This window comes from Clarias gariepinus, chromosome 9 (genome assembly GCF_024256425.1).
Source record: "Clarias gariepinus isolate MV-2021 ecotype Netherlands chromosome 9, CGAR_prim_01v2, whole genome shotgun sequence".
NCBI lineage: Eukaryota > Metazoa > Chordata > Actinopteri > Siluriformes > Clariidae > Clarias > Clarias gariepinus.
This window is the reverse complement of record NC_071108.1, coordinates 16886298-16908264: the sequence shown is the minus strand read 5'-3', so window position 1 is coordinate 16908264 and position 21967 is coordinate 16886298. Positions and strand designations below refer to the sequence as shown.

General features: G+C 38.0%; 1 protein-coding gene across 3 annotated transcripts in view; it reads right to left on the bottom strand.

Annotated features, from left to right (window-relative positions):
• The window catches only part of dock8 (dedicator of cytokinesis 8), a 67084-nt gene that overhangs the window by 22339 nt on the left and 22778 nt on the right, over positions 1-21967 (bottom strand). For all 3 annotated transcript variants that reach the window (XM_053503373.1, XM_053503374.1, XM_053503375.1), the window contains 19 exons: positions 16313-16488; positions 13200-13271; positions 12941-13049; positions 11178-11393; positions 10537-10622; positions 9551-9617; positions 7130-7279; positions 6902-6976; positions 6656-6815; positions 5997-6127; positions 4857-4950; positions 4513-4675; positions 3646-3763; positions 3256-3326; positions 3004-3148; positions 2597-2698; positions 1662-1757; positions 471-705; positions 55-219 (listed from right to left, as the gene is read on the bottom strand). In XM_053503373.1, the coding sequence (XP_053359348.1) occupies positions 55-219; positions 471-705; positions 1662-1757; positions 2597-2698; positions 3004-3148; positions 3256-3326; positions 3646-3763; positions 4513-4675; positions 4857-4950; positions 5997-6127; positions 6656-6815; positions 6902-6976; positions 7130-7279; positions 9551-9617; positions 10537-10622; positions 11178-11393; positions 12941-13049; positions 13200-13271; positions 16313-16440 (2383 nt within the window). In that variant the 5' untranslated portion in view covers positions 16441-16488. The remainder of the gene's footprint in view (positions 1-54; positions 220-470; positions 706-1661; positions 1758-2596; positions 2699-3003; positions 3149-3255; positions 3327-3645; positions 3764-4512; positions 4676-4856; positions 4951-5996; positions 6128-6655; positions 6816-6901; positions 6977-7129; positions 7280-9550; positions 9618-10536; positions 10623-11177; positions 11394-12940; positions 13050-13199; positions 13272-16312; positions 16489-21967) is intronic.

Genomic DNA, 21967 nt, shown 5'->3' with positions numbered 1-21967 from the left:
CTCTGTGCCAGGAGACTGCATCACTACTAATCCTGGATGATCTGATTGCCGCACCTGTGTTAATGACTTCCAGCTGAGTGTCTGGCAACCGGAACACATAGTAGAGGTAGGTTGCTAGGAGACAGTTCCTGCCTTGGTGGTCCTTGGCCAGTTCCTGACTGTTATGAAGGCTGTTCACTACAGACACCACTGACTCAAAAGCTATCTGTGCCAGATTTGCTACAAAAACACACACACAAAAAAAGGAATAGACATGAGAATAAACAGGGATAAAAATTTTACTGCTTTTTAATAAACACAAGTAACATTCTTTAACATTGAATGATGAGATACAGAGCCACTTTATACTGTAATATGCATTTTCCTTCACAGGGAAATCCAACTGTTACAGTATATATTACTATATATACAGTACAGTGATGATAATCAGCGATCATATTGATATAAACACGTAGCATTGAGTCGCTCACCAGTCTGGCCAGCGATGACCATGGGCTGCATGATGAGACGGAACAGCTTGTCCAGGACCAGGTGGAGAAAGAGTACAAGTGGCTCCAGTTCGGAGGAGGAAAGGGAGATGATGCTGAGCTTTAGCTCGTGCTCCAGCTTGTTTTCTGGCACTTTGTCGTCCCCTACGCGGATCGGGAATGTAGCCTTCCCCTCCAGAGCATGGCACAGAGTAAAGAAGCGCTCCAGGTGACTCTCCTGGCAAAGAACACAATAGTAGGCATTGAGGTAGTTGCTTTGGTATTTGTAAATAAATGCTGTATGAAAACAGGAGTGCATGATCAAGAACATGGTCTTAAAAAGAATACAATTTATCCCAGCAAAGTGACCATACCTCTGCCCTGAGAGCTCTATTAAGAACCCTGGCAATTTCACTCATTTGAATGGTACACCTAGAAAATCACATTAAATACCTTTCCCACATAGGCATATAGGCAAACCTTCACCTTTCAAACCTTTTACCTTAATGTGCAGTTCTCGGATATCAGATTCCCACACTGCTGCACTATTGTAGTGAATCATAGTTGTTTTTTTTCTGTTTTTTTTTTTTTTTCTTTTAAATACCTTTACCCTTTTCTCATTGGGCTTTTTACATTTTATTTTAACCTAACTGGTTGCTGTATCTATCTATCCTCGTGTGTGAAGGTGAAAACCAAACCTAAAAATGTGAGTCATTAAGAGATACTGTGTATATTAGAATAATTTACACACAAAAATAAAATAAAATCTAAAAAACAAACAATTAGGTTCAGTCAAACGCTGCAAAATTGACAGTATGATGCTTCACGATACAGATGGATAACGATCCAAAAACCTCAAAAGCTACCCAAGGCAAAGAAATGGAATATTCTCTCGAATGTCTGAGTCAGTCATCTAACTTCAACCCAACTGAGCATGCTTTTCACTTACTGAGGACAAAACTGGAGAGAGTATGAGCCATAAACAAGCAGCAACCGAAGGCTAGAGTTAAAGCCTGGCAAAGCAGCTTAAGGGAAGACAGGGAACTAACTTTCCTAACATTTAAGCTGGACATCTATACTTCAATCACATCTTATACCAGCTTTACTTCAAATAAACTGGGGTGGTGTTCAAAAAAGAAAGAAAATTGTGTTGCTGTCCAAATATTTATGGACATGACTGCATGTGTTACGTACCTGTGTATGAACAGAAGACACGGCCTGGATTTCCAGGCTGAAAATTCCTCTGTGACCATCAATCCACTTGACTGGTGGAACCTGGATTGGCAATTTCTGCATAGAAAGAACCAAAGCTCGTATTTATTTATTTATTTCCCCCCCTTATTTTCTCCCTAATTTAGTCGTGTCCAATTCCTCCCCGTCACTAGGGGGCTCCCACATCAAGGCTACTATTACCACTCAGCCAGGAGGGCCGAAGACTATCATGTGTTTCCTCCGAACCATGTGACGCCAGCTGACCGCATCTTTTTGAACTGCTGGGTGGCGGCGTAACACACTCGGGGGACAGCGCTATCCGCTCCTTCTGTATGCGCGAGCTTACAGATGCCCCTGATTGGCTGTAGAGCCGTGATTAATGTGGGAGCACTAAGTACCTCTCATCCCTCCCCCCTGAGAGAGATCGGCCAATCAGCTCTCCCTAGACCTCCGGCTGTGAGAGGTAACAGCATCACCCGAGAACCGAACCAGAGATCTCGGATGATAGGGCGAGCACTTTACCACTGCGCCACTCGGAGGCACGTATTTATTTATGCCAAAGTGAAGCAATATCATTTAAGTCTGGTCACTTCCAAAAGGGTAAAAGAAGAAACTTGTATGTTAAAGATTCAGCTTAGGTGCCTTACGAACATTTTGACTACAGGTTATGAACTAAAGTGTAAAGGCTTCTGACCAAAACCTTATATTTATTTATTGTGTGAGAAAATCACATTTAGATATCAAAACTAATATTAAACTAATTGGTAGCCAATGTTATTTAAATATGCAGGAAAAAATGTTCAGCCATGTTGAATTAGATGAATACTGTATGTGTGTATATATTTATGGTCACAAGATTCCTAATAAGTAAGTTTTCTGTGCCATGTCACGCCATGCCAGCAGTGATTTTACTGTACCTCAGGAGAATGCAGCAAGTAGTTCACAGGAAGACGTTCTTGAACAATGGGCAAACAGAAAGCTCCCATCTGCAGCCTCTCATTATTGAGCATGGGTAACCACTGCAGGCGACACACAACACACCCCTCACTTAGCAGCAATGCTCGGCTGTGATAGTTAAATTATTGCTTAGCGGTAAACAAATTACCGCTTCAATCTTTTACACTTTCATTATGAAAAGGCGACGGGATCCAGACCAATAATATCCGTCAAACATTTTTTCAATACACTCAGCATTATCAATCAGCATTAATAATCACAATGCAGGTCAATATTTCATCACAGACTAATTTACTAATGGCTTCTCGATGTCAGTACCGAGCAGAGTTCTAAAGTTAAAAAGCCATAAAACTGATGAAAGACGCACTGAGTATCCGATGAGATTCTCCACGCTGCCGCTCTGGTTCTGCTTCTGTTGGCAGCTGATGTGGAAGATGGAGAACAGCAGGTGGTGTTTCTCGGTCAGACGAGCCGGCAGCCGGATCTTCACCTCTTCGTAAAAATCTGGCGAGCTGCAAACCCACATACGCTTTATGACTTTGCGCACTTTGTAGAACGTAATAGAACAGATTTTATTACACACTAGCTATAAAATGTAGCTCTGCATGGCCCGTCTCACTTGTTGTGGTATGTGACTGAAGTGTAGATCTCCGATAGAAACTCTGGGCCACTTGATTTCCCAAATATAACCTTGATAGAAAAAAGGACACAGTGTTAGCTTTAGATAGCATTGGTAAATGGATAGTTAGCATGCGCGTATAGATGAATGCTATATTTTACCATATTAAAAATGAAGAAGGGTACGAGGCATTTTACAGATGTTTCATCATTGTTATAACAACTAAATGCAAACATAATATTGTTTAATATATTTCCCATAGACTTCTACAGATGTGACAACACCTCATATCTTTTATATCTCATTTTATTTTAATTTTCTCACCACTTTCCTTTTTATTTCGACTTATTAATAGAACTGTTTTGCTTAATATTCTTTTGGTATACTTACAGGCAGCGCCTCTTCTCCATTCATAAACTGGATCTTTATAGTAATATTCTTGGCGGTTACCAACGGGTTTGGACGGTTGCTAAAGTTAAGCCTCTGAGGATACACAAACAGCAGGTTTCTGCAAAAAAAAAAAACAGTGACAGAATAAATATGTGTAAATGAATAAGCTTACAGTATAAAAAACACTTTTTTCACATGAAATACTTAATATTTCTTTAATGTGTCTATCACACACTACCAGGGTGGCAGTGTAAACACTTACCACTAGATGGCAGTAATCTACCAAAAGTCAATGAATCTTGTAGTATTTACTAATTGTATGGACTCAGCATTCTCCAGGGACCCCTAGTGTTCTGCAAAGCACAGCCAGGGGGTCTGTAATTTTTATATTAACACCAATCAACCACCATTCCCCCTGTTGTGTTTATTATCTGCCTGTTTTACTCATCACTTAAATCAAATGGGTTGAATCCAAACCGATAAATAATGTTCAGGAAGAAAAAGCTCTAATAAATAGGCAGGATATTATTGTAGGCATTTAAATAATGAGCATAATGTTTGACTAATTATGAAGGATCCATGGCATCACGACATGCTAAAGTGATGAGTACAATTAGAGAACCACTGAGTCCTGGACTAAGATTTTGTCATGGAAATATGAATTAGTGCTTCAATTGGTGGAAATCTGGAGACCTTATGAAGTAAATCTGACAAATTATGTCACTGAATAATATGACGGTGAAAGCCAAAGCTAAACAGTCACATGACAGTGACCAGTTTCAATATACCAGTGCAAATAGTGTTGTCTGCCATGTGAAAGATGCAGTACAGAACCCAAAGGGATCACAGTTAGACATATAAATTGACCTGTATATGCAGTGAGGGACGTAGACATAGTTGGATGGAAACTCGAGCAATTCTTTCACAGGTCGCTGGTTTTTCTCTGATACAGGTTTAATGGGGATGAGCTCAGGAGACAGACACGGCATCACTGTATCTGGCACCTGGGACACCTCTAGCTTCACAAAACCTGGCAGATCAAACACAAACACATTCAAAAAACACTCAAAACATGAAAACTATTTTAAATCTCCTCATCTCGGTTCCGGCATCTGGCAACTGACGTCAGAAGGGAGACGCAGTTGAGTTTTGCAAGTGCAACGCAAATGGCATATCGGGACAATCTGAAAGGGTTTGAGGATGGACATCACCTGGTATTATCTTGATACGTCGCTGAATAGTCGACGTCCTCTTGATGTCCGCCAGGAACTTGAATAAGTCTTCATCACTGAGCCGCTCACCTTCCTGGGAACAGGCGCAAACAGCTCGTTTGAATCGTTCATTGCATCAGTACACAAAGGACTGAGTTTGAGTTGGAGCGTACACTGGTGACTTCCTCCAATATTTACGCAGTAAAGTTATGCATATTCAGAGTCTGGGTATGAACATGCTCGCGTCAGTTTTCTGGCGAAACGCCAGCGTGCATTTCACACCGCTGGGATCACTAAAACTTACTTTTGTATAATGAAAATCCTGTTTTTTAACATTTCATGTTTTATGTCAGGCTCTAACAGTTATACCAAATTCATAATCAATTGTTATTTAATAGAACAAACAAAATGTTTTGGTTAGGACATGGACACAATTGGCAGGACAGCTGTTATGTTTATACCTCACGTTAAGTTAATTTTTTACGTTTATCCATATACAGTTTTATAGAAATAATGTCTCTGACTAAGACTCACAGAAACAACTTTTTGCGCACTTTAAAGTGACAAACCAATGAATTACATAAAGATGTAATGATAATATGAATATATTTAATATTGGTTTCAAATGGAATTACATAGTTGTTTGGAGCCCAAAACATGAATTTCAGCATGACATACAGTATAGCGGTTACATCAAACTATTGGATAGTGGTACTGCTCCTTGCTTGAGCCAAATTATTACATAACTTCTAAATATTACTGTATTAATAAGACTAAATAAGTCTGTATTTATACTTGATGTCTGAATACTATTGTGAGAATGTTTAGCAGTAAATACCCCCCTGTTTGCTTTTAAAATGAACTATAAACACAGACCAGACACTTTACATCACACATTTCCATGCTTTGTAAAAAGTAAACTCTTCTCCAGAACTAGGAGAAAGAATTCTGGAATGCATCGCTTTAAAATGTGTCAGCAAGGTTATTGAACTTTATCTGTAAAATGTGAAAAATGTGACCCTGAGCTGGTCTGTGGTCAACTGAAAAAGGACGATCCCGTCATAAAATATTTTTCAAAAGAAAGAATCGAGGACATTAGTTAGAAAAAGAAGATGATAATTTTGCAAACATTGAGCTGACCTGTTTGAAAAGTGTCTGAATGGTTATGACGGCAGATTTGAAGCCGGACAGGTTGGACTGGTCTTCCACTGTAGTGAACTTCTCTGAGTTACGCCTGGGCAGGTATGCCTTCTTATCCATACTGTTTTTGCCTGGCACAAGCAAATAAAATGAGTCAAAACCAGTATACCATGATTTACAAGTCAGAAATCAACTCAGTTAGAAAGACAGTTGTAACGCGGCTTGACAGGGATCCAGATTTAGATTTAGATAACGAGAAAGCCAGCAGTGACTTGAAAAAGTCAACATGAGGAAGGAACCTTGAGACGAACCAGTTCTGAGTGAAACCGGATAGTGGGATTATAAATCATCGTTCTTTTAAAGCTGTATACTAGAAAGGCAAACCTAGAGTGTGGTAAGGATGAGCATGTTAAAAATGAAAGATTTATAATTATTACTGTAACAGTTGATACTGTGGTACTGTATGCATATGAGATTATCTGCTAAAGCACAGCTGAGGTTGGTGCATAATCGTTTTTTTAGGAAGTACAAATTAAAAGATGACCTGTTTCTACCTTTCGACCTGATCCGCACTACTGAGTTTCATTCATCCTTATCATGAGCATTATCTTTTATTTTCCTTTGGGGGTTTCTTGGCTCCATGGTTTCGCTGCTCTTACCATTAATGCTTTCCGAGTCGGTCGTGTCGCGATCGAGTGTGGCCGTGCTGATAACATTCATAATGTTGGCTGTACCGAATGCAAAGGGCATCCTGTACTGACCCAACCTCTGACAGAAGTTCTCTGCTTGATTTCGAAGCTTCTCCAGCTTGTCTTTGTTCTAAAGGAAAGACAGGATGTTAATCTCTAAGAGATAAAGCAATTTAGTTTTACTTTATTTCTGCAATCTGTTTTCTCAGTCATTACCTTGGCATTGTCAGTCATTCCTATGTAAGGTTCTGCACAGTCTCCAATCTCCCCCTGCTGCAGGACTTTCTCTAACTGTCATACAGAGACAAACATCATCATCAATGTTAATGTCAATATTTTTTCTTTCCGTATATTATTACCTCCCATATAGATATAAGAAAAAAAAAATCCACAAAAGTCTCTACTGTGTGCAGGTGTGGCGCGGGTGAAATGCAGCTGCTTTACCTTAATGACCAGGTAGATGTCTGGAGATGGGTAGGAGATGGAGAAAATGGCAGCCCTTGCCAGTGTGGAGATGTCAGAATGAGGGCTGTGGGAGCGCAGTAATCCTTTCATTTGATCTGTGTTTAGATCAAAGTGGAAGTTCTCTGAAATCTAACAGAATAAAATCTTATTGATCATGGGAATGTCTCGTACAGTATGTTAAGTTTTTTAACAAGTTTTTAACTTAGAACTCTCCCAAAGTGTGTTTCACAAATTTTATGTTAATGCTGCAACTAAAACACCCATCAGATAATGCATTTTTTTATACCTCAACCATGCTTTATTTTACTTCTCATTTGTGTCTATGTAAAGGAGCTTCTGCTGGGCCAGAGAACAGCAAAGCTGAGCAACAAGTCAGGGGAGGTGACGTCACAATATGGGGAATCTAACTGGCTTGTGTAAGCCCGGGCCAAATGGAAAAGAACAAAAAGCAAGTTTTTGTTCAGACGGCAATGACTAAAAAGTAAATCTGCATGATATGTCTGCTATTTTAACCCCCCCCTTCCAATTTAAACTCCATTGGAAAATGATGCACAACTTTGCAAAAATTGATACTTCAAATAAATGAGGTGGTAGCCTAAAGTCTTGCTGTAAAGTTCAGTTTGAGTATAGATTAAATTTAGTGCTCTGTGCTGAATGCTGTAGATGTCTAAGGTCCTCAAAAGTCACTATTAAATGTAGGAGTACGTAAGTCTATACTGTGCACGCTATTTTGCCTGCACAGTATTTAGCAGAAGAAATTGTCTCTGGGGATGTAACTGTTGTCTCAAATCAGTCTCAAAAAACGATTGATAATGGGACAAAAAAAAAAAAAGCACATAACATTTATTTATTTTTTATTTATAAAAAAACACACACACACACGCGCCTTTGACCAATATTTGTTGGTAAATACCCTGTATAATGCTATTAGGCCACAATGTTTAGTGATTGTCATGGTTTCTCTCCCGACATTGTGTCGCCGTTTCCATGGCAATAAATGTTATGTGCTTTGTGTTTGCTCTGTCCAGTCACAGGTTTTTCTTCTAAATAACTGATTACACAGACCTGGTCTGTGTCTAGTACTGACTGGTTTGCCTGAAAGATTTGTTAATTTAAAGGTCCCATATTTTCTATTTCTTTAACAAGTGAACACAGATCTCAGATAGCTAAAAGTCTGTTTGTTATTGTTTCAACTGAATTTCCCTCTTAGATAATCATTTCTTCTCCTTCACTCCTTCTCCTAATGCACAGTTTCTGTTTCTATATGAATAAGCTTCAGCTGAGCCATACCTACCAGAGAACAGCACATTTGAGAAACAGCCTGGGGAAGTGTACCTTCTTATATGAGGTCACATTAGGGGAAAAACTTTTGTCTTGATGAAATCCTCGACCCCACCAAAATAGAAATCTGTCTTCACGCTTCTTGAACCCTAGTTTCAGTTCACTGAGTTTGTTTTAAGGATTCCCCTGGATGTCATTCGTGAAAAACTACTTCCGCCCTCTCGTTTATGAAGTGTTTCACTTAAATACTGTTAACACTAAAACACTAACGGGATGAAAAATGACCCTAATGATCATACTAAAGTTCCTTCCAACAGACATAGCACTGCTTGACTCTACAGTATGCAGCCGAAAAGGGTGTCAGTGTCATAAGTGTTGGTGTCAGAAGAGGGTGGGCTCTCTTTTGAGTCTGGGTTGTCTTAATGTTTCTTCCTCATGTCTCCTCAGAGGCTTTTTTTCTTACCAAAGTCACCCCTGGCTTAATCACTAGGAATCCAAATTTAAATACATGGCTGAAATTCTATAAGGGGGATGTGTACTGTTATATAAACTAAATTGGTACTGAACATTGAATGTTTTTTCCTTCTTGGCTAAACTCAAGATCAAGCATCTAGATAGATAATCTCCAGACTTAGCCCTTACTTCTGATTCCTGTCAAAACTGTGGATTAATGCAGTGCTTTGGGAAATGAAGTTTAGTAGGACATGAAGATTACTCCAGACAAAACACTTTCTCACACCAAGTGTAATGGCAAAGAAGAGGATTGTAACAGTGCATCAGAAAGAATAAACAAAGAGTTCCCTAATACTTATGTTGAAAAAAATGAAAACCAGTTGTTCAAATTGAATTCTCCCAATTTAAAGCTATCCCAGTATAAAATTTCTTATTATAGAGACATGTCTAATGAAGAATAAATGAGACTGGCTCTCTCTGTTGTGCAGTCAATTGGTGCAGGCAGTGCTGACAGGGAACCCTGATCTAGATTAATCAGCACAGTCAGCGTACATAGTCACTATTTATCAATGATGGGGACATTCAAATTGCAGTCCTGATCAATAGCCTTTAGAAGGCCCTCCAGTTAAAAAGACCATACAGCTGTGGCGCCAAGCAAATACTCACTTTCTTCTTTTCTTTCAGGTCATACAGGGCCATGGTGGCAAACACAGGCTCGATCTCAATTTCAAACCTGCGAGGACAAAAGCACAAAAGCACTGGCTTATTGATAAATCATGATTCCTCTGCTAGCTGCACAGGTTCAAGCCACAATGACATAATTTCACTAAAACAATAGAGTGTGCAGTGCAAGCACAATGACAGACATCTTCTAATATCTAAAGAGAGTACTGATATCAGCAAAAAAAAAATTTTCATTACAGCTGCATCCACTAAATTGGTAGCCATATTCGCATGAGCCAAAAGCAATTTATTTCATCCTGTTATTTAAAGAATAACGGCTGAGCATCTCAGCCTGGTTTTGAATACAGTGAAACCTCGGATGACGAGTAACACGGTTAGCAAATGACTTGGAAATCGAACAAGTCTTGGTTTACGAGTATCATGTATCACACATGCGCTTCTTGTTTTGATGCCGAGCGTCACGTGATCACAACTGAGCAAACGGTTTTTCTCTTTCTTGCGCTGCGGAATTGTAGGTAATTGTCTCCCCTGCTGGGTCTTAGTGCGTGTCTCTCACTGGTATAATCAACAAAAAAGCAAGTCTCATTAGACCCCTCTTATTTTAGCCTTCACAGACACACACAGACACTTTCTATTTGAGAAGGGGAGAGGGGAGCTTACTTTAGATTCACACACACACACATACAAACGGAAACACTAATCTGTCTGGACTTATTTTTACCTGCTAAAGTGCAGGTTAATTTGTTTTATTTTTACTTACTTTTTTGTGTTAATTATTTTTATGTATTTATTTTTTTGGGCTGTGGAACAAATAATTTGAGTTTTAATTATTTCTTATGGGAAAATTCAATTTGGTCTACGAGTGTTTTGAAATACGAGCCCACTTCCAGAACTAATTATGCTCGTAATTCAAGGTTCCACTGTACTTTAAAGTCAGAAACTCCAATTACAGAAAAGAGAGGACTTACTTGATGCTCTGGCACCGCACTAGGATCCTGTGGCCCATGTGCTCCTTTGGACTGTCAGGAATGGGACGAATGTCTACTGCATCTTCCTGTAGAGGGAAACATAATCAGCTCTCGTTAGCATTCAAATATGAATCCTTAAATATTGTTTATTCAAATCATTGTTAAATAAATGAATATCATGCATTAAATTAGTGACTGTATTCAAACGTGGTGGGTCTGTGTTTCTCAAAGTGGTGTCCCTTGTTTGCTTGTTTATTTGTTAGAGTGCTGAAAATCACAATCCATCACTGTCAAAGCTGACAAGTTTATTATTAGCAAATTATAGACTGCTCCATTGACTTTGATGGGTTTGATTCAAAATGCAACACCTCCACAACAACCTTTAATTAATTTCAACTTGGACCTAATATGTCCTGTCAGTAGAAAAAGATCAGAAATTAAAAAGCTAAATAAAAGAATTAAACTTATGAATTAAATATGCGCTAAGGGAAAAGTTATTTACAGTAAAAAATAAATAAATAAAAAAAAAATCCCAGTGTTTTTTGCTTGAGAGTGATATAATGGTTGGCAATGTTACATATACTGGACATCAGCTTTATGTCTGTAGTTCTAAAGCAAATTAACTTATCCTCATGGCTCACCTCATCAGTAGGAGGATAGAGGGCGAAAATTTCTGGGTGGCGGTTGTTCTGTCTGGCTTCGAGGTTAAAGCGGTCGAGGTCGTCGGGGTTACTGAACTGCAGGAGGTTGTCTATACGAGGGTCTGGCTGAAGCCCCCGGAGGTCGAAATCAGAAGAGGTGAGAGTGCTGCGAGAGCTGTCGTCATCACACAACACTGCCAATGACGGAGACTTCGTCTGAGGATCAGAGAGGCAGTAAATAAGTTACGGAATTCATCTTATAAGATTACAACTCTAACGCAATGATGTGTGTCTGCTCATGAAACATTCATCTAGGCCCTAAACTGAGGTGATGTTAACTGATGATTTCTGAGGATGCAACCTCTAAATGAACTTCTCTGTAGCAGAGGTAAAGCTTTGGTCTTCCTTTTTAGGGGCGGTCCCCATTAGGGTCAGTTTCATCATAGAGTTTGTGATTATAGCAGCTGAAAAGATTTGAAGATAACTGAACAGTCAAAATTCTTGTAATTTTCGAATGTCTTAGTCAAGTCATATAAAATGTTCTGTTCTTAAAACCCTACATAATTACATAGTTCTATATGTGTTATTTGATACTTTTGATGTCTGTAAAAACAAAAAAAATTTGATTCTATAAATATAAAGAACTGGTACTGTAATAACACTAATGCATTAGTAGAGATTAAAAGAAGCTATGAACATATGATCGTGTAGCTTAGCATGTTTGTGCCCTGAGCAAATAATCAGCAAGCTGCGTTGTTGGCCAATGTTTTGGTTATGAGATGTAATGTTACTTGCTCACACTGCACGTGATATATATTTGACTCTAGACAGGATCTTTGTTTCTGTTTAACTGTGGGGATGTGGCATTGATAAATTTACCTAAGATTTGAGTAAATGTGTGGATGTGTGTCCATGGTGCCCTTTAATGGTGCATTATAAGAGAAACTCCAATCCATATCCAGGGTATATTCATGGGATGAATTACTGATGAATGCTTACCCACATTGTTACTATTACTCATATCAGGGGAATAACACTATTTGGCCAAAAGTTTGTGGACTTTGGCCCATCAAACACAAACCATGGGCATTTACATCATAACATAACTAGATATTAGAAGCTATGCTCATTTAAACACAGGTGAAATCAGACACTGATGTGATGTGCAGTCAGAAGTTTATCTCAAAGGTGTTCAGTGAGGTCAAGGGAAGCCCTCTTAATTTCATTCAGTCTAACTTTGGCACACCATGTCTTACCAGACCTCATTTTGTGCACAGGGCATTGTCACGATGTAACACAAGTGTGGATGGTGCCTAAACCTTCATAATTAGGTTATATAACTATGAGTTGTGGCTGTTTAATAACCTTACAGGGAATCCTGCAAATCTGACTCTGGTCCAAGCTCATGAAAAGTAAATGCTGTGAAACAAGCTTGGCTAATTGAGACTTGGCAAGCCATAGCTGGAGAGAAAGGGACTGGCTCAAACTGAATAAATACTTTCGCTTCATTGAAGCCCTGGCCTTAAATAAAACAGTGGTATAAAGGCAAAGAGTTGTGGGAAAATTCCCCTGGTCTGTCCCTCTCTTCCTCCAACCTTCTGAGCTTCTCTTCCTTTACATGTTTCTCTTATGTCCTGCCACAAATTAGCACTCCCTTTAATCCTCTTGTGGTTCACGAGGATTAAATGCACAGGTGTGGTCATATCTGACTTTGTAAAGACAGCATTATCAAATTAGTATCACAGAGAAATCACTGCATTTACCGGTTGCTCCTGTTTCTCAGGTTGGACATCAGACTCGAACGTTTGCTTCTGAAGTAATTTGTGAAACCCTGTCCTCTCTGAGTATGCGGTCCATCCATCCCCTTGGCATCTGTATAAAAGCCACACAGAGTAAATACAGACATGTGCGTGCTGCTATCTAACAGGATCTGTGTTCAAATATTGACCAGCTTCCCTGCATCATAAGACAAAGGTAACTCATAATTTAGGTGTGAACATAAATTCATAAATTCGAAATCACCTCCTGCCGACCACTAGCCAAGGCTGAGTGTAACTCTTCACACAGTCTCTCACATGAGGATCCAGTTCCGCCCTGCAGACAAAAAATACAGAAATGTTTACAGACATTTCACTCATTCTTCATGGCCTTCTGCACATTTGTTTTGAACTTTAAGATTATAAACTGCTGGAAAATCTAAGGAGGACTGACAAATGAAACTTGGTGGCTCATATGGTTTGCTTCCATTTGTCACTTCAGAGGCAGTGAGTCACTGCACCTTTATGCTTTAATCAAATCATTTCTATCCTGCTGGCCGTGGTGTCCTCCAGGATGATAACTCCACACCTTCAGAACATGAGGATTCACTGAACAATTTAAAAAGCAGAATCAGTAAATGAACCTAGCTGTGGGAATAGATTTGGAGCAGTGGTGTTCATTACTTCTGTACTGTGCTCACTGAAGCTGTTCTGGGAACTCATCAAGGCAAAAAGTATTACCAACACACTGTTGTTGTTTTTTTTAGTTTTTTAGGCCTTTATATAAGCCACATTCTTATGATGCCTTTAATTTATGTTTTCATTTCCTAGGGGCAAAAATCCCCCAAATAACAAAAGAAATAAACGGCATTGCAGTACAGAAAAAAAATCATTCATTACACTTGGGGTGAATTTTAATGTACTGTAACTTATCAGTTAAAATGACTTTAAACCACAAAAATGCATAATTAGGGGGTGTGGCTGATTTAAGCAACAGTTGCATTGCAGGCGTTAGACCACTAACTGTCACTAGACATCACTTTAGCTAACCTGCTAACTGGAATCGCTGTAGTTTAACAGCGAGAAAGATAGAAGAGATGACACGGAATAACATGCAGGGTATGGATAACGAAGTTCAATCAAATACAACGAAATAGAAACGTTAGCATATAAATTAATCATTAGCCACCATGGCATTTTAGCTATGCCAAAGCTAAGCTAGCTAGCTTGTGGTATCCGAGGTAATTAAACGTGTTTCAACCAACAGCCAGGCTTCAGTCATTCCGCCCATTTGCCTAGTTATAGATCAACTGGGGTTGAGGTGGACCAGAAGTCCCGCTACTGAGCTTCACACTAAAAAAAAAACTTCAGGGAGGGTTTGTCCATTTCTTATTATACTGTACAGTCTGTGTTCGCTCACCATCCTGTATCCACTTCCGCTTACAATCTGACACAAGCTTGTTCCTCTCCTAATTGATGTACAGTCTCTAAGCAGTGTTCAGCTGCAGGCTTGGGGTCAGATTGCAAATATGAATGTACATCAGTGCAGACAGGCTCTTATATAACAAGCTTCTGTACTTGATCCTGAGGAATTCTACACTCGTAAGGAGCACTGCTTAAAGACAGTGTGAGAGCCTATTATACTATTTTCTGACTGCTGGAGTACTACCTCGTCTGCTGGTATTGATCAAATTGACCAGGTTATACACAGAGTGGCAGACAGACATTTCACAGCTGAGTTCAAATCCAGATCCAGGCAATCAACTTAGAGCAAACTTTACCTCTAAAAAAAGTTCTCCTTCTCTTTAAACCTGATAAGTGGATGAAAGACCAGAATTGCACACCATCAATTTAATGATTTGCATCAACTTGAAGATTTTCCTTTAACAAGTCATCTTTCTCTGGATCCAGATCAGTACGAGGAGATGCTGGGAACGAGGAATCTTCTATTGACTGCTGATACCAAGTAACAAAGTGAACTCTGTAACAACCACTATCAGCTCATCTTTCGACTAATCACAGAAATGATGTTTAGTAACAACACTAAGCAAATTTAATAAAATGCAGTGAAATAACCAGTACAGATTTCTTTTAAACATCTGGAATTACCCAGATTAATTATATGCTCTCTAATTACCAACACTAAAATTTTACCAGAAGTTCTTTATGCATACCAACTTATGTTAGGAAACTGAAACTGTTTTACAAATTGTCTCTCCAAATTTTTCTAACAGATCTATTTAATTGCATACTTTTATTGCTGCACAAATTAATTGCATAAAAGTCAAAATCGCACTATGGGCTGGTGAAATTATTTACTTGCTGCAATTCATTACAGGTAACATACACATAGTTGAGAATACATGCAGGTGTTTTGATTAAATTGTGCAGCCCTGCATGCTTTCCATACAAAAAGGGATATTTTTTAACAATGTGTTAAGTAAGAGAACATAAGTCAACTTTAACAGCAGCCACATACATACACTTTCAGGGCCTAATTTGATGTTAAATCAATTATTAAGCCCATGAGCTCTATCCTAACTACTCTACTGCTCCTGTCTGGTGGATATGTCTTTATCTCAGCAAGATAGGACAATGCACAACAAAATATGCACTGCACTTCGGTGCGCTCAGCATCAGCCTCCAGCCAGGATCATCATTAAAGCACTTGCTGGAAACCCTCCATTCTTTCTCCTTCTTCTTCTGGTCTGGATTTTTTCAGCAAATGGCAAGACTTTTTTTTTTTTTAAAGTCACTTTTCTCATAGTTATATTGATACAGTAAGTCAATAACCCCTGCTTGGATGTTACGTCAGATAGAGGTGGGAGACCAGTAGCTATATCCTCTCTTAAACAGAGACTATGACAATACTATTAATTTACCCTATATGGATAAAGGCTTATGGATGGCATAGTTCAGTACTGATTTCAGAAAGTGCTTTCCTCCTGAGAAAAAATTTTATCTGTGAAATATTTTTTTACAAATATTATCATTTACCTCTATTGTATTATTCGGTGCCATCTTACATGCACATACAGAAGTAGCTACAACGCACCTGCCAATGTTTACATACTGGTTGCAAAATGACAATCACTAAATGTGGCATGCCAGAAAAAAATACATTTCTGTTCATTTATTATTTAATAAGTTCATAAAGAGCAATGTTAAACCCACTTTCCGCTGTCACTGTGATAGAGTGGTATTTCTAGTATTCATTTCTAATAGAAATGCATTAAAAGAGAGAATACTGGGAGCCCCTGGTTTACAGGTATTATACTGTATGTACAGGTAAACACACTAATATGTCAATGCTTGACCACTTTGTTCTCTAAAATGTAATAAGTTTAATAAACTCTCCCAAAACATTTCATAACTTACTCATCCTCAGGGACAGAATGATAGGCAGTTCGACATTCCCTGTCCATAAAATCCACCTCCAGGTCATCATCAGGGAACTCGCCCAGCTCCTGCATGAGCTCGGCATCTCCGCTGCGCAGCTGCGTCATCAGGAATTCCTCCACGTCCAAGGGCTCCACTGCGTCATAAGACTGAGGCTGGACAAACACGAGCACTGTTAATCCACGGCATGCATCTCCACTAGTTAATGTTTAATAAAATGTAATATAATTAATGTTTCATTTAACAAATAAAATAGCAGTTTATATATTACTGCAGCTTTAGTATATACATTGTGGATAAAAACATTACATCATGTCATGATCAAAAACTATAATAAAGATCCACTGTAATATATTCACTTCCAAAAATAACACATTTTCAAGTTAAATATTCTTGAATCTAGCCAACCTATTTATAATTACTTCTAATCTGATTACAACAAATTAAATATATAATCATTAATCTTACTTAAAGGATTTTGCCTTTTTCAAGAAATTAATTCCTAAAACTGCCAAATGGAACATTACATTTATACTTGCATTATTATATAATTGTTAGCAACAAGCTTAATAATCTTATATTTGGTTTGTTGTGATCTTATTTTAAGAGGGTGTAGATAACTATATTCAAGATATTTTCAAATGTTACAAAATATCATTTGTTGCAGTGTTGCTTATAGAGAGAGATTTCCTTTTTCATAAATATTCAGCAAAAGTGATCTAGCCTTCTAGCACAAAGCAGAAGCCACAGAGAACTTGATCCCTACTTCACAGAGTTCATTTCCCTTATCCGGTTCTGCAATCGCTTCTCAAACCACAATTGATTAACTAAGATATGGTCAACGGTTGCAAAATCCTGAGCGTACAGAAAACAAAAAAAAAACTACCAAGGTTCAGTCTTCTCTTTCACGAAGATCTAGAAATACAAGGAAATATATTCTCAAAGACAGTGTTGGGTTTTCATGGTGAACAGCCAAATTGAGTCTTTTTCTGTAGTAACTCTGTATTGCTCAAGAAGTATGGCTCAACATTCATTGCAGCAGCAATGAAGATTCAGTGAGTGTACAGTATACTAAACTAAAAAAACTGTTCCTTCATCTAGATGGCAGCACCTTCAGGAAAATAAGACTTCCATGTGCTTTAGGCTTTCTCTCGAGGTTGTGACTGCATTTCAATGTGAAACTATTGCAAGTGTCTGATGAAAGAGAAATGCAAAGCGATAGAGAATTTTAATTCATTTCTGACGAAAGGTCCGAGATTAATTCTTTTAAAAGCAGATTGCTGATTGTTTTCCACTGAAGATATAAAAAGCAAAGTAAGTCTAATACAATGACGGGTTTGCTTGTCAGAGCGGCATCTGCATATCTCAAATGCAAAGCAGTAGGCGTATCACGTTTAGAACGAATCTTTTCCCAGACAAAATACTACCTATAAGTAATTAAACAGCACGGAGAAGGACACTAGTCTATAAATAATACTATAATTCAGATCACCTGACAACATTAGGTTTATTCCCCTGAATATTTTTTGTTCCTCTCAAATAAAAGCTTTCTCATGTTATATAATAATCATAATAATATTAATAATAATATAAAATATATAAAACAAACAGCTGACTGGGAAAGTCAATAATCCTGCGAACCCTGCTAAAAACTCAGCGCTGGAGGGGTGAGGCAGAAGGAATCATTTTTCAACACACACAGGAACTGCTTTAAACACACATCTGAAACTATACACTGCCTTCAGTAATATCCAGCTATTACACAGGACAATAACAGCTGGGCATGTTGAATCATGACTGCCCAGGCATGTTGATGAACAACTTAACAGTGTGTCAATGCCTCGAGTAATAATTCATCCATGCAACGATCCAAAGACAGACCCCGAGCTACAAAAAAGCTTTGGGAACAACAAAGGAAATGCTTTTCTGTAGGGCAGAAGTCATCGGTTTTATAATTGCCTCATTAGTCTTATTTTTAGAATGCTTAACAACAGAATGTGAAATTCAAACCTTTTAAAAAACGTAAAACCGCAATCGTAAAATTTGTGAAACTTTTAGGTATAAGTAATTATTGGAAAATAATTCGTTTGTCTGATGTCGGACTGATTCGATTCATCATAATCCAGGACTACATCATATCATAGTGTCAGGTTATTTTTCTTAAAAAAATAAACAGCAAGTTACCAGTAAACTATCAGCTGCTTTAAGCTGTGTCTTTGAATGGAAGGATACAGGCTAATACAGTGGGGGTAACAAAATTTGTTGAGTTTGTGTCATCACTCGTTTAAAATGTGTATCATTAACCTTGATTAAAATACATAAAGTGTATCAATACTGTATCCCAATGCTCCAATTTGTTAGACATCGCAGAATTTTTCACAGGTGTTCAAGTGCTGAAATTTATAGACATTCCCTAAATGCCTTCAAAACTCTAAAGTGCTGGTGAACAGTGTTTCTGAGAGAGTGGGTTCAGTAGTTTAAAATGGGAGAAAATGCAAAAATAGCTTCAGTTTTACTTAGTGCTCTTGAAAATAAAAAAATTGTCCTTTTTGTGCATTTATTTTTTTTAAGAAACATAAGAAAGAATCTTGAATGTACAGTGAATGTCCATGGCCATCTCTAGTCCAGTCCTATCTAGTCTCTGAATAAAACAAACAAATGAAACCCATGTGCACTTTAATCACTCCCCTTCCAAGGTGTTCTAACAATCGTTAATTGCCTCCTGAAAAATTCCATCCAAAACCAGTCACAGAAGGACTTTCAGCAAGAAAACACACCTGAGAACATTGTCAGCTTAAATTAACTTTGTCTCCTTAATAATTGCCTAGAGGTTGTTTCAAATCACTTCTGAACCATCTGTCGTCTTTTATTTACTTATGGCTACTACAAAGCTAACGAGCTCCCAACACAATCGCAAATCGCTCTGGAACCCCTAATTAAGAGCCCTACATGGTGTGTGTGACTGGATTATACACCCTAGCACACTGGCACTATTTGGGATTTAACGCTGAAACCCGGAAGTTACCGGAACTGAACTGAACTGATATTCTAAAGCAGAATAAGTGGAAAAATAAAGTAAAACTTCTGGGATTCATAGGAATCTCCACCATCTGTATAGTTTGTTCTTCTCATCTAATGGCTATAGATGTAAAAACAAAGGTGGTAAAGTATAAATTAACTTGTGATGACATGTTGTGATGGCATGATGAACTTGTGCCCTTAGATCGAACCCACGGACAGATTAAAATTATAATGTTTTGGAAAAATTCATACAGTGGCGGCTCTGAGTTATGGATCTTAACAGTCTGTTAAGGCTCTGAGTTATGGATCGGAAGATCAGCGGTTCGAGCCCCAGCTCCCCCAGGTTGCCACTGTGGGCCCTTAAGCAAGGCCCGTAAGCCTGTCTGCTCCAGGGGCGCCGTTAAAATGGCTGACTCTGTGCTCTGACCCCTGCCTACCTACCAACAAAGAGCTGGAATATGCGAAGAATTAGGCATTTCACTGCATATCGTACATGTGTATGTGACAAATAAAATTTGAATTTTGAAAAGATATCGGTTTCGAGAAAACATATTGTATGCAATGTGACAAGAACATAACATTTATAAAGTTGCTCTAAAGCCCACCTTTCATAAACTTTGCACAATTCTCATTATGAAACAACAATTTAAATGGATTACCATTACAATAAAAATTTTGAATGGGAACATCTATTTAAAAAACTTAAGTGGATACACACTAGTTTCAAATATTTTATCCATTTGCATTTTGGTAATACTTTAACAGCTTATTCGTATCTAAAAAAAAAATCATTTGTGTAATTAAAACAGGACGTCATGTTAAACATTCAATGCCTTTATATTTTGTTCGAAATTAGTCATTCAAAATATGCCTTGTGTGCCTAGCTACGTTCCTGGCAGAGGTACGGCTGTGCAACTGGGTTTAATGATTTTCTTGTCATCCTCCTGTTAGCTTATGTGATCATTGTTTGGGTTGTTGGCTGTGTGCTTCTAAAAGCATAAAACTCTCTCAAGTTCCGAAAAACGACAGTAATGTTCACTCCCACTGTTAAGCCTGATGCCTACATTTGATATGACATTTTTTTCATTTTATGCTTGGTATGCGGGTAGAAGTGTACGTCCTGCTCATATTTTGACTAATCGCCTGACCAGTGCTAACTGAGTGTAGGATACGTTAGAAGGTTTAAGCTGGGTTTTTATGGGTACCTTTAGGGTCATCCAAAAGGGCCATTGAAGGATTTATTTCCTGCTTTTTTATATAAGTATATGTTAATTAATATACGGCATGATGTAATCATTAAGAATAACCACTGTTCAATTGATTTCTGTAAATGTTCTATTCATTCTATTAAGATGATTTATAATATTGTTTCCCTCACTCTGGCCTTGAGTGTTGTCTATAGAGTGCAGAATGTTCTCTGCACATACACATCAGTATAAAAGCAAGTTGTTTCTGAACCTATGTTTAGACTAGAGCAACCAGTTTATCTTTGTGGACACACAATAACAAAAAAACTCTGTTACATCCTGGCTCAAAAATTCGTCTTATGATTTTTGAGCATGGGCATACTTGAATGTTTTGTGAATCTATCCACTTTATGCAAGTTTGCATGACACAGGTAAAAGGAATCCATCTATATAAATCAAAGAAAGATTTTGTCTGGTCAGAACTCGCTCTTCCAATGATATCTTTACATTTCATACATTGGAGGACCAGAAACTTGTCCAACCAGATTTTTGTCACAGCATCACGCCAAACTGGCTGGACAGAATTTAATGAAGGTTTTGCAGTACTTAGGTATTTGCTTGAAGTTAGACCTGTGCCATGAATGCAATCAAAATGTTAAAAAAAGGAAAGTTACGAGCAGTTATGTGCCAGTTTAGGTCACAGCATCTAGCATAATATAATATGGAATATCGTGCTTTTTCCCTTTAAAGTGGGCGTGGCTATATGCATCACTCAACAGAGCCAATATGATAGATTACCATGAATAGAGACAACAGTAATGCAGTACAAGTCGCCCAAATCCTCATGATTAACAAACGAAAGTATGTGGCTTACTCCAAAAAAGGGAGAGTACAGTAGACTATTACAGTAAAACTGTACCCGCAAAGATGTATGGACAGATCAATGTATGTTTATTCTTCCTGCGGGACCGTGGTGCTAATCAAGTGCACTAATGTGAAAATAATCACATAGACTATAAGATAAATAATGGGTCGTTAAGTGAACCTATTTATCAAATCAAAATGCTGAGTAAAAGCGATGTTATGAACAGTTATGAGCCAGATTTAATTATCTAATCTATCTGCACCAATAGATATTAATTAGAAAATCTAAACTGAATATCTTTACTGGTATGAATTAATATTATCACTACTGAAATAACAGCGCTGAAGTCGTTTTAAGACAAAATCTTTGACTGAACTACTTTTTCGATTTCTCATCTGTGATTCACTCCCGAATTACTAAACGGTGAGTGTATTTGGCTGACGAAGAAACAAGAACAACTTTAAATAAGGCGTAAGATACTCAACCTTACGAAATTTTATTTCTTCGTATTAATAGTTACACAGAGAGTTCTGTCTAATGAAAAAAACGTGAAAAAACAGG